Source organism: Sceloporus undulatus, chromosome 4 (genome assembly GCF_019175285.1).
Source record: "Sceloporus undulatus isolate JIND9_A2432 ecotype Alabama chromosome 4, SceUnd_v1.1, whole genome shotgun sequence".
In the NCBI taxonomy this organism is placed as follows: domain Eukaryota; kingdom Metazoa; phylum Chordata; class Lepidosauria; order Squamata; family Phrynosomatidae; genus Sceloporus; species Sceloporus undulatus.
In genome coordinates, this window is record NC_056525.1 from 42,734,103 (window position 1) to 42,747,497 (window position 13,395).

General features: G+C 39.8%; 1 protein-coding gene across 3 annotated transcripts in view; it reads right to left on the bottom strand.

Moving 5' to 3' along the window:
* Positions 1-10,308: 10,308 nt before the first annotated feature.
* RBL1 (RB transcriptional corepressor like 1) overlaps positions 10,309-13,395 on the bottom strand; it is a 34,793-nt gene continuing 31,706 nt past the window's right edge. For all 3 annotated transcript variants that reach the window (XM_042463518.1, XM_042463519.1, XM_042463517.1), the window contains exon 22: positions 10,309-13,172. In XM_042463518.1, the coding sequence (XP_042319452.1) occupies positions 13,002-13,172 (171 nt within the window). In that variant the 3' untranslated portion in view covers positions 10,309-13,001. The remainder of the gene's footprint in view (positions 13,173-13,395) is intronic.

The window sequence follows — 13,395 nt, forward strand, 5'->3', positions numbered from 1 at the left end:
TAAAAAATCAGCAAAAATTTTTGCATGTCCTCCATTTGAAAATTTTTTCCTACATTTGTCCCGGTTTATTTATTTAATTAATTTTTTAAAAACTTATTTAGTTATTTATTTTTTGGCTTCGGCCCCCCAGTTTTCTGAGGGACAGCAACCCGGCCCCCGGCTCAAAAAGGTTGCCTACCCCTGGCATAGACAGATATACTCACACTTTCTTCACTGCTGTTGTAGACCTCCATGGGCTGGATGAGTCAATTCTTCTCCTTTATTTTATTGCATGCCTATGGCTTATATAGTCAAAACAGAGCAATTACTAGTGTTGCCATTAACAGTATGCCAATGCTTATAACATAATACATGAGGGAGAAGGCTGTGTCTTCCAACTACTAGTTCATTACCATTACCAGGTATGTCCCCCACTTGTTTCTTGCTAAGAACAAGATGAGAGACATCCTTTATGGGAACAGCCAACAAGACTTTCCATTTCAAACCAAGGTATGATTGGGAAACGAAACTAGAGATCCAAGAAAAAGGGAGCTCTTCTGTGAAAGCTGTTGATCAGCATTACAGCATAACTAGATGCCTGACTATTACAAGTTAAGACAGAGCAAAATACAAGAATTAGAGGCTGTTATGGGAGAAGACAAAATGTAATGCTGAAAAGTGTTTATGCAACTAAGGGATGGAGCAGCCAGGTGAGAAAAACTGACTCGAGTCCACTCTGGCTGCAAGCGGATCAGATTTGTGTCGATTGCATGCCCCACTTCAAAAGTGGGCCATGGCCGCCAGACCCAACCCATGCTGCCAAGAACCAGATTATCCCTTTTTGCTCTGGTTCCGCCCCTCTTAATGGCACACATGCATGTGGTGCATGCAGTGCATGCCATGCGGGAGTGCGGCGCCATTAAAATCAATGGGACTTGAGGTCCCGCACTAATTCCCTTATGCAGAGGGGTCCAGAACGGATCCCCTGCACAAAACAAGATCCACTGTACTCTGTGGTTAATTCAAGTGGCCAGATGCTTAACACTGGAAATTCTGATAAAAATGAAAATGACATTACAAAGCAATCTTTCCTTAGCACTTTCTTCTTGCCTAGGTACCTTAGACTACAGCCACTTAGTACAATCTAATTTGAGATGTGATATGACTGACATATTACTTTGGTACAGGGAAATTTTCAAGCACATCTTTTGAAGGGAGCACAAATGTAGTAACTCTCTTGCTCAATCACTTTCGTTTCTCCCACTTTCTCTAAATCTTGTGCCTGAGCCCTTCACCTCCAACAATCTCATATCTTCACACCAATCTAGTCAGTACATGTGCATACTTTGTACTACTGTTCTGAGCAGCCACTCCTTTCTCTTCCATCCCTTTGGCCTCACACAAACTCCCTTTCTCTTTTCTGGCAGTTGCAGCAGGATCTCTCATTTGAGTAGAATGGAAGAAGGCATTCATTTTTTAAACTCTCAAGATATATGTGAGTCTGTAATTCAACTCATTTTTTCAGTGTCTGTCTTTCGACTCTCTATTGTTGCTGGATGTTCTTCCCTCCTCTCTTTCTTGCTAGTTGAACAGCCCTGTTCAAAGAGGCAGGAGGAGAGTGTCACCCATATGATCTGTTCTCCCTCCTTTTGTTCAGACTGAGAAAACATGTATGGCAGAAATCCCCATTTCTTCTGAAAAATTGTGAATTACAGCCCTATTATAAAAACAGGGAATGTGAAAAGCATGAATCAAGGCTACCATTAGCACAGAATACAGAGAAATAGAATGGCTTCCAGTTAACACGGGTGACTGGCAAGACTGCATTTTTTTCACCCTATCTGTTTAACTTTTACACTGAATATATCTCATGTAAAGCAGGATTAGACTCAGAGGAAGAATGTGTAAAAATTGATTGAAGATATGACAGCCTACTACTAGCAGAAAATAGCAAACACTTGGAATGATTACTGAACAAAGGCAAGAAAATGCCAAGGCAGGTTTACAGTTGAACATTAAGAAAACACAAAATAGGAACACAGCCAATTTACATAACTTTAAAGTAGACGATGAAGACATACCATAGTTCAAGATTTTCCATACCTTGGCTCAGTCATTAATCAGAATAGAGACTGCAATCAAGAAATCAGAAGAGGACTAGAACTTGGAAGAGCAGTTATGAAGGAACTAGTCAAGATTCTCAAGTGTAAAGATATATAATTGAATACTTAACTAAGGATTGTCCATACTATTGTATTTCTAATTTCTATATGTGATTACGAAAGCTGGACAGTGAAGAAAGCTGATAAGAAAAGCATAAACTCATTTGAAATGTGGTGCTGGATAACAGTTCTATGGATACCATGGACTGCTAAAAAGACAAAGACAAATCTGAACCCTCCTTAGAAGCCAAAATGACAAAACTGAGACTGTTGTACTTTGGACATATCATGAGAAGACATGAGTCACTAGAGGAAACAATAATGCCTGGTAGGGTAGAAGGCAGTGGGAAAAGAGGAAGGCCACAGGACAGACGGATGTACTCCAACAGGGAAGCCACAGCCAAGTCTTCAAGACTTGAACAGGATGTTGAGGGCAGTTAACAACAACAATTTTAATTTGACGACTAAGTGCAGGGTATCTATTTAAAACTGTTCTTCATGTACATAAGCAAACACAGAATACTTAGGTGTAGGCCTGCTGGCTTTGGACAACCCTATGGTACGCAGAGCTATTTGCTGTTAAAGCTATCTAAGAAGAAGAGACAAGCTGAAGGCTGTATGGGTGAACTGGAAGAGGGACCATAGGCCTTGAGAAAACTTGTATTAACAGTACCTAGACAGTAGATGATGATGATGATGATGATGATGATGATGATGATAATTTATTTTTATTTCCTGCCTCTCCCAATGGATTGAGGCATGATCACAGCAGATAAAATACATACAAAGCATGCAATTTACAACATTAAAACCTCATGAAATAACGCTCAAATTACAAAACATACAAATTAATATAATGCAATACAAGTCAAATATAGTAGCTGAGCCAGAGTTAGGGTTTGTATCTTGTGTAGTCGGGGATGGAGAGAAGGGTGGGTATGTTGCTCTTGTCAGCTCTGGTGGAAAGGCCCGCTGGCCTTTCTTAATGGCTTTCTTAAAAGCATCCAAGGTGGTAATATGACAGATCTCCTCTGGCAGGTCATTCCAGAGTTTGGAGCAATCGAAGTGAAGGAGCTCTGAGAGGTAGATGTTAATCTAGTTTTTTGTGTCTGTAATAAAAGCTTCCCAGATGTTGAGAGTGTGGGGCGAACTATATAGAGCAGATACAAAAGCCACCTGCTTATATTTCACACTATGGTGAATTATACTGTTGTTGAATTCACCAATGGATGCTAGCCTGGATTTATTTCTGATTAATTTCTTAGTATACAGTGGCTGGAAGAAAACTTAAACAATTAAAGCAAGTCTTCTGATCATTTCACCCAAATGTACTTGCCAGGTTGCTCCAACCAGTTTGCCCTCCAAGCACCCTCTGCCTTTGGATGAAATGCAGAATTGTTGTGTCAAGTTGCTCTTTCCAACACCAACATTCTAGTTTCGTTTTTCCAAAACAGAAGGTTATTGTTGTTTGCTTGCATTTCAGTTTCTTGGAATTGCTTAGTCAAATGTGGCTGGGATCCATAGAGCCATCCTTGTGTGTAATCAGTGGAGATTTTGATGTTTTTCCCCTTTGAACAACAGAATTTTTATTAAGTGAAAAAATACATCCATTATTATCCATCATTAATACTGCTCAAGTGTGGGACTCACAAAAAACATGTGCTTAATAGACTGTAGCAAAGCCTTGGACTGCATAGAACATTAAAAAAAACTATGGATAGTTGTTAAGGACATGGGAATGCCATTACATCTGACGGTCCTGATCAGAAATCTGTACTTAGGACAAGAGGCTGCAGTGTACAGAGAAACAGAATGAATCATAGAATAGAAACATAGGCGTGTTACAGACCGCCGAAAAGCGGCGGCCTGCACCCGCCCCTTTCCCCGCCGGATTGGAGCCTCAGTGGCCAGAGCGGCAGCCGCTGATGCCCCGACCCACCGCTTTCCAGGCCGCGGGGAAGCGGCAAAAGGCCACTTCCCCGAGGCCTAGAAAGGGGTGTCCTTGGGGCAAGCCCCAAGGACACCCCGCGGTGGCGGGGAGGAGGAGAAAGGGGCCGCTTGGCCCCTTTCTCCTTTGCATCGCTGGGCTCAGCCATCTAAAGGCTGCGCCCAGCGACGCAAGACCAGGAAGGAGCTCCGTTTCGGAGCTCCTTTCTGCTCCGGTGAAAGGGCGCACTAAGTGCCCTCACGCAGCGTGACAGCATCATATCCGTGCCGCCTCGTTTGGAGGTGGCGCGTTCGTGACGCCATCATGGCAGCCCCCATGTAGTTGGGGTGCCGCCATCTTGTACGTCCTCAGGACATATTAGGCTTGGGGGTGTCAAGAAGAGACACCCCTTTTTAAACCTAGGATGTCCTGAAGACGTCCCTTATGGCGGTTTGTATTGCACCATAGAATCAGAGTTGGAAGAGGCCTCAAGGGCAATCCAGTGTAACCGCCTGTCATGCAGGAAATCTCAATCAAAGCATCCCCAACAGATGGCTATCCAGCCTCTGTTTAAAGCCCTCCAAAGAAGGAGATTTCAGCACACTCCGAGGGAGTGTGTTCAACTATCAAACAGCTCTTACTGTCAGGAGCTTCTTGCTAATGTTTAGATGCAATCTCTTCCTGTAGTTTGCATCCCAAACTACAAAGGGTCCCAATTGGCAAAGGGAAAGGCTGCATTCTAGCACCCATTAAGAGCAGGCCTAGACTCAGAAAAAGGAGAAATGAAGATAGTACTAGCAGAAAACATCACAGACTTTAGACAATTATTAAGGAAGATCAAAGAAGAAACTACAAATGCAAGCTTAATGGTGAACATAAAGAACACACAAAAAATGGCCACAGAGGACCTAAATATATTCAACCTACACAATGAGGAAATTGAAAGAGTTCCCATGCCTTGGATCAAACACTGACCAGAAAGGAGCAGCCAAGAAATTAGAATAAGGCTAGGAATGGGAAGGGCTGCTATAAAAGAACTGGAAAGATCCTAAAGAGTAAAGATACACAACTGAGCATTAAAGTTAGAATTGTCCAAGCTATTGTATTTGTTAGGACCATGTGGCACACTTGGCCTGGAAATGACATGGATGTGGCCACTAGGTGGAACTGGAGCAGAAGTAACTACATTTCAAGTGGAGGTGTGCGTGAGTCAGCATTTGGAAGCTATGCATCATGGGACATCTGATGCAACATGCACAGTAGGCAGTCAGCCAAGGGGTGCATCATGGGATATAGTATGATGCAACATGCACTAGGTATGAAACCAGCAAGGTTTCATTGGTGGCATGGCTGTCACATGATTTCACAGAAGACCACCTATAAAGGGAGAAGGTAACTATCTCCATTGTTGGTTGGATTGTTGGGTTGTGGTCAGTGGTTGGCGAAGCACTTTGTTTGTATAGAGCTGTGAGTATCCAAGACAGCCATCTGGAACTCTGTGCAATCTTGTAAATAGCTTGCAACAAGTGATTAAAGCCCTCATGTTCGAGCGAGCCTTGCAATCCAGCAGTGTTATTTCTTCAAACCGGCAGCTCAAGGCTGAAACCTGCATGGGAGGAATTTTTCCTTGCAGCCTGAAGCCTTTGCAGACTTCTCTCCAAAAGCCTTTTCATGGCATCCTGCCTACGTAGATCAACTCTGCATGTGGTCGTAGTGGACACAGTGAGTCTCCCTATGCCCCAACAGTATTCACCATCATCATGTACGGGACGCAAAACCTGGACAATGAAGAAAGCAGATTAAGAAGAAATTTAATTCATTTTGAGATATGGTGTCAAAAAGTCAAAAAATGGGTCCTTGAACAGATTGAGCCAGAAATCTCCTTGGAAGCCAAGATGATAAACCTGAGGCTGTCATACTGCTGTCACATTATGAGAAGGTGTAACTCATTAGAAAAGACAATAATGCTAGGAAAGGTGGAGAGAAGAGAGGCTTAAATATGTGCGAGCCTATTTTTGCAGGGGCCGGCGGAACGGATCCCCCAAGAAAACAGAGGGCCAACTGTATATGATTCTATAATTCTAAGAGCACACTGTAGTAAGTTTTTAGGATGAGAGGTAGCAATTAAAACTATGTCTATGTTTGACTTATGTTTACTCATGCTTTTCAAAATAGAATCAAAGAATCCTAGAGTTGGAAGAGACTACTCTCCACAAAGGTCCACTCATAAAATTCCACCAGATCATCTTCAGAACAAACAGATGCTGCCCTCTGAACCCAAGGGATTGGCAATACTTTTCTCATTCAAGTAGTATGCAGAACCCCTTAAATTCCAGTTTTTCTTTGTTGGTATGGTATATCAGGAGTTGAGCTTCAGGAGCAGAAGCAATTCTGTCATAGGAAGAAGTACGAAGAGATGAAAAACAAACCAATAGAGCAGAATTGGTGATCCCTTTTTATCGTTCCTTCTTCTTTAGCTGGCTAATAAGCTCTCATTGGGAAAGTTACCAGCATTCCTACTTTTGATGCCATATCCCTGGCTGAAGACTCTTCTTTTCCATTTTCCCAAATATTTGGTGGTAACACGTAAGTGGAAATTAAGCTTTAGCCCCCCCCATCCCCAAAAAACTCAGTCTTTATGAAAGCTACCCTGATTGGTTGAACTGTGATCTACTAGCTTGTTTTGTCTATGTATAGCATTGTATGCAATGTTTTGGAAGAAGGAAATTGCATTATTTCAATGCTGATATGATTACCAATTTATTTTGGTTTACATTTAATCTTTTTTTTAAATTTAAATATAATTAAGTGATATATTTTGTAATTGTTCTTTCTGATGAAATTGATTACATTTTCAGGAAGAGCATTTTTAAAATCTGTATGGTTGTGAAACCATCTAACAACCCTCAGCATAACTACACTAAATGCAAATATAACTTTGTAATTGTTGAAATTGCTTGTTTTGTTGGCTGGGTGTTGAAGGATTAATATTTAATCCAGATAATTCATTTTCTCCTCCATCCAGTATTTTCAGTTTCATTTCTCCTGAACAGAACAGAAAGCAGATACCTGTTTTCTAGATTTATTGAATATTAGTCACATTTTCCTTATACAGTACATAAGACATATATACGATCTTGGAAACTAAGCAGGGCCTGGTTAGTACTTAGATGAGAGACTGCCAACAAATACCAGATGCAGCAGGTATTTCAGAGGAAGGAACTAGCAAAACCACTCTGAGTAAGTATTCCTTTCCCAAGAAAACCGTATGAAATTAATGGGGTTGCTATAAGTCTACAGGCAACGTGAAGTTACACACACACAAACACACATGCAATCATTATAGGTCCCAAAGAACTGTACCAAGGCATGCTATTACAGAGAGTCTGAAGGTGATAGTCGTGAAATGTAAGGATGCTGGAGATAACACTAACGCTGGAGAGCTCCGGACCCCCTTGCAAAACGGAGTCTCGCTCATATTCAAGCCCCATTGACTGGAATACAGGTGCATGGCTGCAGGAGAGCGCAGTCACACATCTTGGGCACGCACCCCATTGTTTCCCCTTCCATTTTTCCCTCACGCATAAGTGAGGGACCTGAGTTTCAAGACCGCGAGAACAGAGGGAGGACTGTAATTAATTTCTACACACAGACACAAGCTAGCCTTTTAGAACTGCTCTATTTGTAAAGAAACTAGGAATTCATGATGCAAGTTTTATATAGCATCTTTTCAGTGTGCTCAAGTTATACATCTCAAACCTGTGTTCAATCTATGCCACCACCTCCATGAAAATGATGCAACGGTAAATTTGGATTTAAACTGTATGTAAAAATATATTTACTTCCATTTCGTTGAATGAAATGTGTGAATATTTAGCTTTTAATACAGTATGTATAATTTGTGGTATCGTTGCAGATTTTATAAAAACACACAAAAGAAAAAAAGAAGAAAAGAGGTTACACTGGTGAAACAGACATGGTTCCACATCCTGTCTCTTAGACAGAGGCATTGAGGGCTCTTGCCATTTGTCACCTAAGTCTGGATTCTGTCAACTTCTGGTCACTAGAGTTCACAATTTATAAAAGTAGATAAACCAGACATGCCAAGTTAACATCAATACTCAAGCATTTTTAAGTATTGGAATTCCATCTTGTTTCAGCCTCGTTTATTCTCTCCCTATGCCCATTTAGCTTGTCTGTTGACCAGTCAAAACTGACTAGCTCACAATTGAGTTGTACACTAAAGGTGTACAGGTTGCTTATCTGTAACAGTATTTCTTCAAGTGGTCATCTGCGGGACCAACAGGGGCAATATATTGGATGGGCTAAGCTACTGCCAAAGTTGCAAACCAAGTTTTGCCTAGAGATTCTAGAAGAGGGACTGTTAAAATTAGGAACTGTGGTAGGAAGAGTGACCCTGCTACTTATTCCAGAACTAGGTGGTGGCCCAGACCTGCTAGCATTTGCTGGTGGCATATCTAGATTTGCTGTTTCAAAGCGTCTGCGACTGAGTTCAATCATATTTTGCATTTACTGCTTAGCAACAGTGTTACTTTGGACCCTTTAATGGCACCACCTGTGCGCATCATACCAAGCCTTGCATCTTTGCTTTGCTGCGCAGGCTCACATTTACCCATTTGTGTGATTCGCAAAGACCACGAAGAAGAAATGTAGTACCTTATCTCTTATCCAATAAAAATACAATTATTTCCATAACCCCATCTGCAATACAGAAGGAGTCAGTACTCATTTAATGTATCTGTCTCATCCAAGGTACTTGTCACAGTTGTTTACCCTCCAAAATCTACTGGTGCCTTCACCTCTTGATTAACTGTTTGTTTCTTATCTTTCGTTTACATTCCAGAGTGTCTGGCATTCTTCCCAGACTGACCTGTACTAGCCAGTTTTCTGTTCTTTCACTCTCTCACACACACACCTATATTAGCTTTTATTAGATTAAATCCTGCCTGCTGAAGTTATATTAACAGGGCAAGAATTTGGGAGCAGACCATTCACTGGCCTATAACAGTGTAGCAATAAGGGTAGCAAAACAAAACCTTTTTTGGTTACCAACATTGCATCCTCACAGAACCATCTGGAGGTCTGTTACAATGTGGTCCAAAAGAGAATTTAAAATAGGGTAGACAGGGGGGATTAAATTTCTTGGATTCACTCTGATTTGGACAATAGAATTGAATCTGGTCACACTAACACGTGCCGTAGTGATATTCCATTTGGATTACTATAATGCACATTATAGTAACAGGGCAAATATCACTACCCAGTTGGACTGCTTTGTTCCCCAAGGCCTTTTGTATTGGAGGGACTCTCCCTTGGCATCAGCCATCCCTCCTCTAAGGATTCAAGAGATAGAGGTGTGCTATCCTTGCCAGTTTGCCATCTCCAAGCAAAAAGGCAAATTCCAACACATCAATAAAATATAATGAAGAGAGCTGAATTGCAGGGCTAAAAAGCAGCCTTGGCATCTGGAGTAGGCAGGATTAGAAACCAGTGAGAGGAGTTACTCTCCTCACAGGAAAAGTGTCAAATTACTGATATCCCACCTCTGCTTTCTGGAGTACAGAGGAGGAGTAGTCTATCCTAAACTATCCACTGCTGGGCCACATTTACTCCTAACAGTGCACTGCTTATGTGTTTTGGACTTAGTAAGGTCCTTCTGGTCTTTATAATGTTCAGTGACCTTCCCTCCCTGTTAGTCTACAATTTGTTTGTTCAATTAGAAATTGCTTCACTGAATAATTTGGAAATACTTCTGATCTTGGAAGCTAAGCAGGCTCAGCTCTGGTTAGCTCTTTGATGGGAGACTGCCAAGGAATATAAGGTGATGTAGGCTATGTTTCAGAGGAAAAAACTGGCAAGACCATCTCTGAGTATTCCTTATCTAATGAAACCCTATGAAATTCATGGCATCACAAGAAGACATAGATACAGTATTTTAAAAATAAAGAAAGAAAGCAGAAAACAAACTACTATAATTTGTTCAATTGTTTGTTTTCAGAGTCATGCAGAAATAAAGACTGGAAGTTTATTCAGTTTCCCTGAGGAAGTGAATGGAAGGATCAATTATTCATATTCCCAAATATCAATCGAGAGCTGGCTGGACATGATGTAAACTGGACTCCAAATCAGATTGGGAGGAGAGGAGGAAAAACCAGAAAAAATCAGTCAGAGCATCGGAATAAAGATTTTTAAAAATGAAAGACCATATTTACAAGAATGTTTCTGAAGTATAACAAATGTTTTATTTAAAAAAAACCTTTGCGAGTAAGCTCACCATTTATTCAGGAGATTACTAGCTTCTTTAGATCAAAACTGGTATTGATCTAAAATTACAAAAGCTGTCACGTTAGTACAAAATATAATTAACTTACACGATTAAAATCATGATTAATAAGAACTTCAGCACCATCCCTTTATAATCAAACTTGAAAATCTGTTTAGAAAATTGTGTTGTATTGATTAAAAATCTTACTTAGAAAAGTGCACTGAAAGTAATTGGTCAATGTAGCTGAAACTGTATACAGTGCCTATTTATACAACATTTATGGGAAAGGACGTTCAAAGAGATATAATTTTTCTTCTTCCACACTACCATGTTCACAGGGTTACTTATTTTATAAAAAGCCCCACACATGGATCTTGTACTACTTACCAACTTTTTATCCACAGTGAATTAGTAAACAAATACAGAAACACAGTGTTTCAGCTTCGTTTTCATGTTTGACCATATGACCCTTTAGGCTAATAGATTTCAGTGTATTAAATCACGGAATACTGATTAACAGTAAAAATCCTTTAGAACTGATTAGATCCTTATTAAAAGCAGCTAAACACTACAATGCTTTCAACATATTAATTAAAAATACAAGATTATTTTACAATTTTAATCTTAAACATTCCAAAAGAGAGTAATCCTCTGCACTAGTGAGGAAACCTCAGCCTAAACATAATTGTGAGTTCCCACTAGATTAAATCCTCTGAATCAGTCGGAACTCAACAAGTCAACACTTATGCAAGTTTCATTAATTCGCTGGCTTTGTTCTAGCTGTGACTAAAAGGTAAATCCTTATCTTTCCCATACTATTACATGGTACTCCTAATCAAACGTTCTCTTATAAATGCTTCTGAAATGAGAATCAAATGTTTAGCACCTAATGCCATCAACAAGAAGCACAGGCCAACCACATAAAAATAGTTATATAATACTCTTATATACAAATGCACTTAATTTGATAACATTTATATTTTATGTAGATACTACACAAGTGAAAACACTTTTCAAGGGAAAAAGTGAATAACCAGAATGTAAGAAAATGGCTACAAATTACAGCTCCCCACATGAGAAGCAATCAACTGTGTTTTAAATCCCAAAGAGTCTTTTGCCACTGAAAAGTCCATCAGGCAGAGAAGGCTGAAGAACTGACCCAACATTTCCCCTCTATGCACTATTATCAAGAACGAAACCACAGCAAGTCATAAAAATAGCACCTTCCCAAGATAATTTTTCTTTTTGTTCCAGAGCAACACCATTTAAATTCCCAATTCGCAAACCGTTATTCTTCAACTTTCAGAAAAGCACACGAAGATTTTTGAGAAATACAGCCAGCAATGAAGTAAAGAATGACTACTTCTCAGAGGCAAGGTGGTTTTCCAATTCCTTTGACTAATTGGGACTATTTTTCCTTTTTAAAGAGCAGAGCATCATTCAGCCTTTCCTGACTATTGTGGGAGGTTGACAGGATTCATTGCCTCTTTAGGAGACTAAATTCAAACAAGATAGCAAGAAAATGCAAATTTCCCCAATATGGGCGATGACAGAATATTGCAACTACTTCCACTCAGCAGTTGTACCAGTAACAACAATAAAGCTCATGAACCACTACTCTGAATCTTACTCAATTCTTCCTTCAGGATTTTTGCAATTCTACCAGTAGCTAAGCCTGAAGAACTTTACCAACATGTTGGTTTATCAAATCAAAATGTTAATAAAAATAAAGAGGATGTCTCTTTATTCTAAGCTAAAAAGAGAAAAAACATCTGGTTAATTACTATATACTATATAACTTCTTGCCTTACATCACATTAAGATAATGCATAGGAAGCAGCAAGTTTCTTTTAAACAATAAACATTAAAACATTTTTGAAGACAATCAAGGGAATAATTAGGCATAACATCTACTGTAATATGCAATAGTTGAAAACTGTTAAAAAGTGGAAGACTCAGATATTGGAATTGGTTGTCACTTTCAGCAAACAAATCCAAAAGCATGTAAAAACCATTAAAAACACACACCTTTCATAGACAATTCAAACTATTTTTCAAAGTGTGTGTGTGTGTGTATATATATATATATATATATGCATTTACCAGGTGTAGGCAGAAATTTAACGGTCAGCCCTTGGTATCTGTGGACTTGCCATCCACGGATCCAAGCATCCGTGGACAGCAAGCCCATGTTGTCCCCAATGGCGGCTCATGCATACAGCTCTGCTACCATTAGGGACAGCCCCTGTTCTCAAATGGTGGTGTGTGCATGCAACCGTGCCACTATTGTTTCATTTACTCCAGTGGCAGCGTGGCAAATGCACATGCCACCATGGGACAATGGGGGCTGTCCCTAATGACAGTGTGGCTGTGTGCACGCTCTGCCATTGGAGACAACGCAGGCTTGATCATCCACAGATTTTGGTATCCACTGGGGGTTCCAGAATGGATCCCCTTCAGATACTAAGGGCTGACTGTAATTGTTCAAACTTCCACTTTTTAACAGAGCATCATAAAACAGTACATACTTTAATTTGGCTCACTGCCCATCTATCATAAGCAAAAGTAGTAAATTGAAGTAGGAATGAGATTTGAGCCACATGAAAAAGTTCTCAAAAACTTTAGTCCTCACAGCATTCTGGCTGACCTAATGATTTGCTCTTTCACTGACAACATCCTGAAGACGTTTAAGTAAAACATCATCATTCTCCTGGCATATTCTCTTTGCTGGTGACTCTGTGTCACTGTCAATTGATATGGCTCTCTTCTTAGGTCTTTGTCCTTCTTGTTTTATCATATTGTTGATTTCTTTTAAACTCTGTAAAATGTAAAAGAATTTACAATCAAAACTGAAAACAAAGTTACAATATGTTATTGTACAAACTTTTATCAAATTCTCAGTTTCTAAAAGATGTTTAGGTCAAATTATGGTTTTGTTAATTAGATTTGATGCAGCAGCTTCCTCCCATCCTCACATTTTCAATCCAAAAAATCTATACCATATGAACTATTAGAACCATGCAGAGAATTGTTAATAAAGC